At 57.8% G+C, this 296-nt stretch overlaps 1 protein-coding gene across 1 annotated transcript in view; it reads left to right on the forward strand.

The window, feature by feature from the left end:
• Nucleotides 1-296, forward strand: part of LOC104531548 (membrane primary amine oxidase-like) — a gene marked incomplete at both ends in the record, with an annotated part of 1215 nt that overhangs the window by 393 nt on the left and 526 nt on the right. Inside the window, 1 exon segment of the mRNA XM_029087093.1 lies at nt 1-287. This exon segment is cut by the window's left edge and continues 60 nt beyond it. Within this exon segment, the coding sequence (XP_028942926.1) occupies nt 1-287 (287 nt within the window).

Below are 296 nucleotides of genomic sequence, written 5' to 3' on the forward strand. Positions count from 1 at the left end.
GCTTGTCCGGGCCCTCGACTGCCCCTACACGGCAACCTATGTGGACCGGCACTACCTGACAGAGTCAGAGACCCCCAAAACCAACCAAAACTCACTCTGCATTTTTGAGCATGATGCTGCCCTCCCTCTGCGGCGCCACTTCTCCGACTCGCAGTCCTTGTACTACGGTGGGCTGCGGAAAAACACGCTGGTCATCCGTGCCATCTCCACTCTCATCAACTATGACTACATCTGGGACTTCATGTTCCATGTCAGCGGGGACGTGGAGGTCCGGGTGCACGCCACTGGCTACACCA

Source organism: Antrostomus carolinensis, unplaced genomic scaffold (assembly GCF_000700745.2).
Source record: "Antrostomus carolinensis isolate BGI_N321 unplaced genomic scaffold, ASM70074v2 scaffold43339, whole genome shotgun sequence".
Classification (NCBI taxonomy): Eukaryota; Metazoa; Chordata; class Aves; order Caprimulgiformes; family Caprimulgidae; genus Antrostomus; species Antrostomus carolinensis.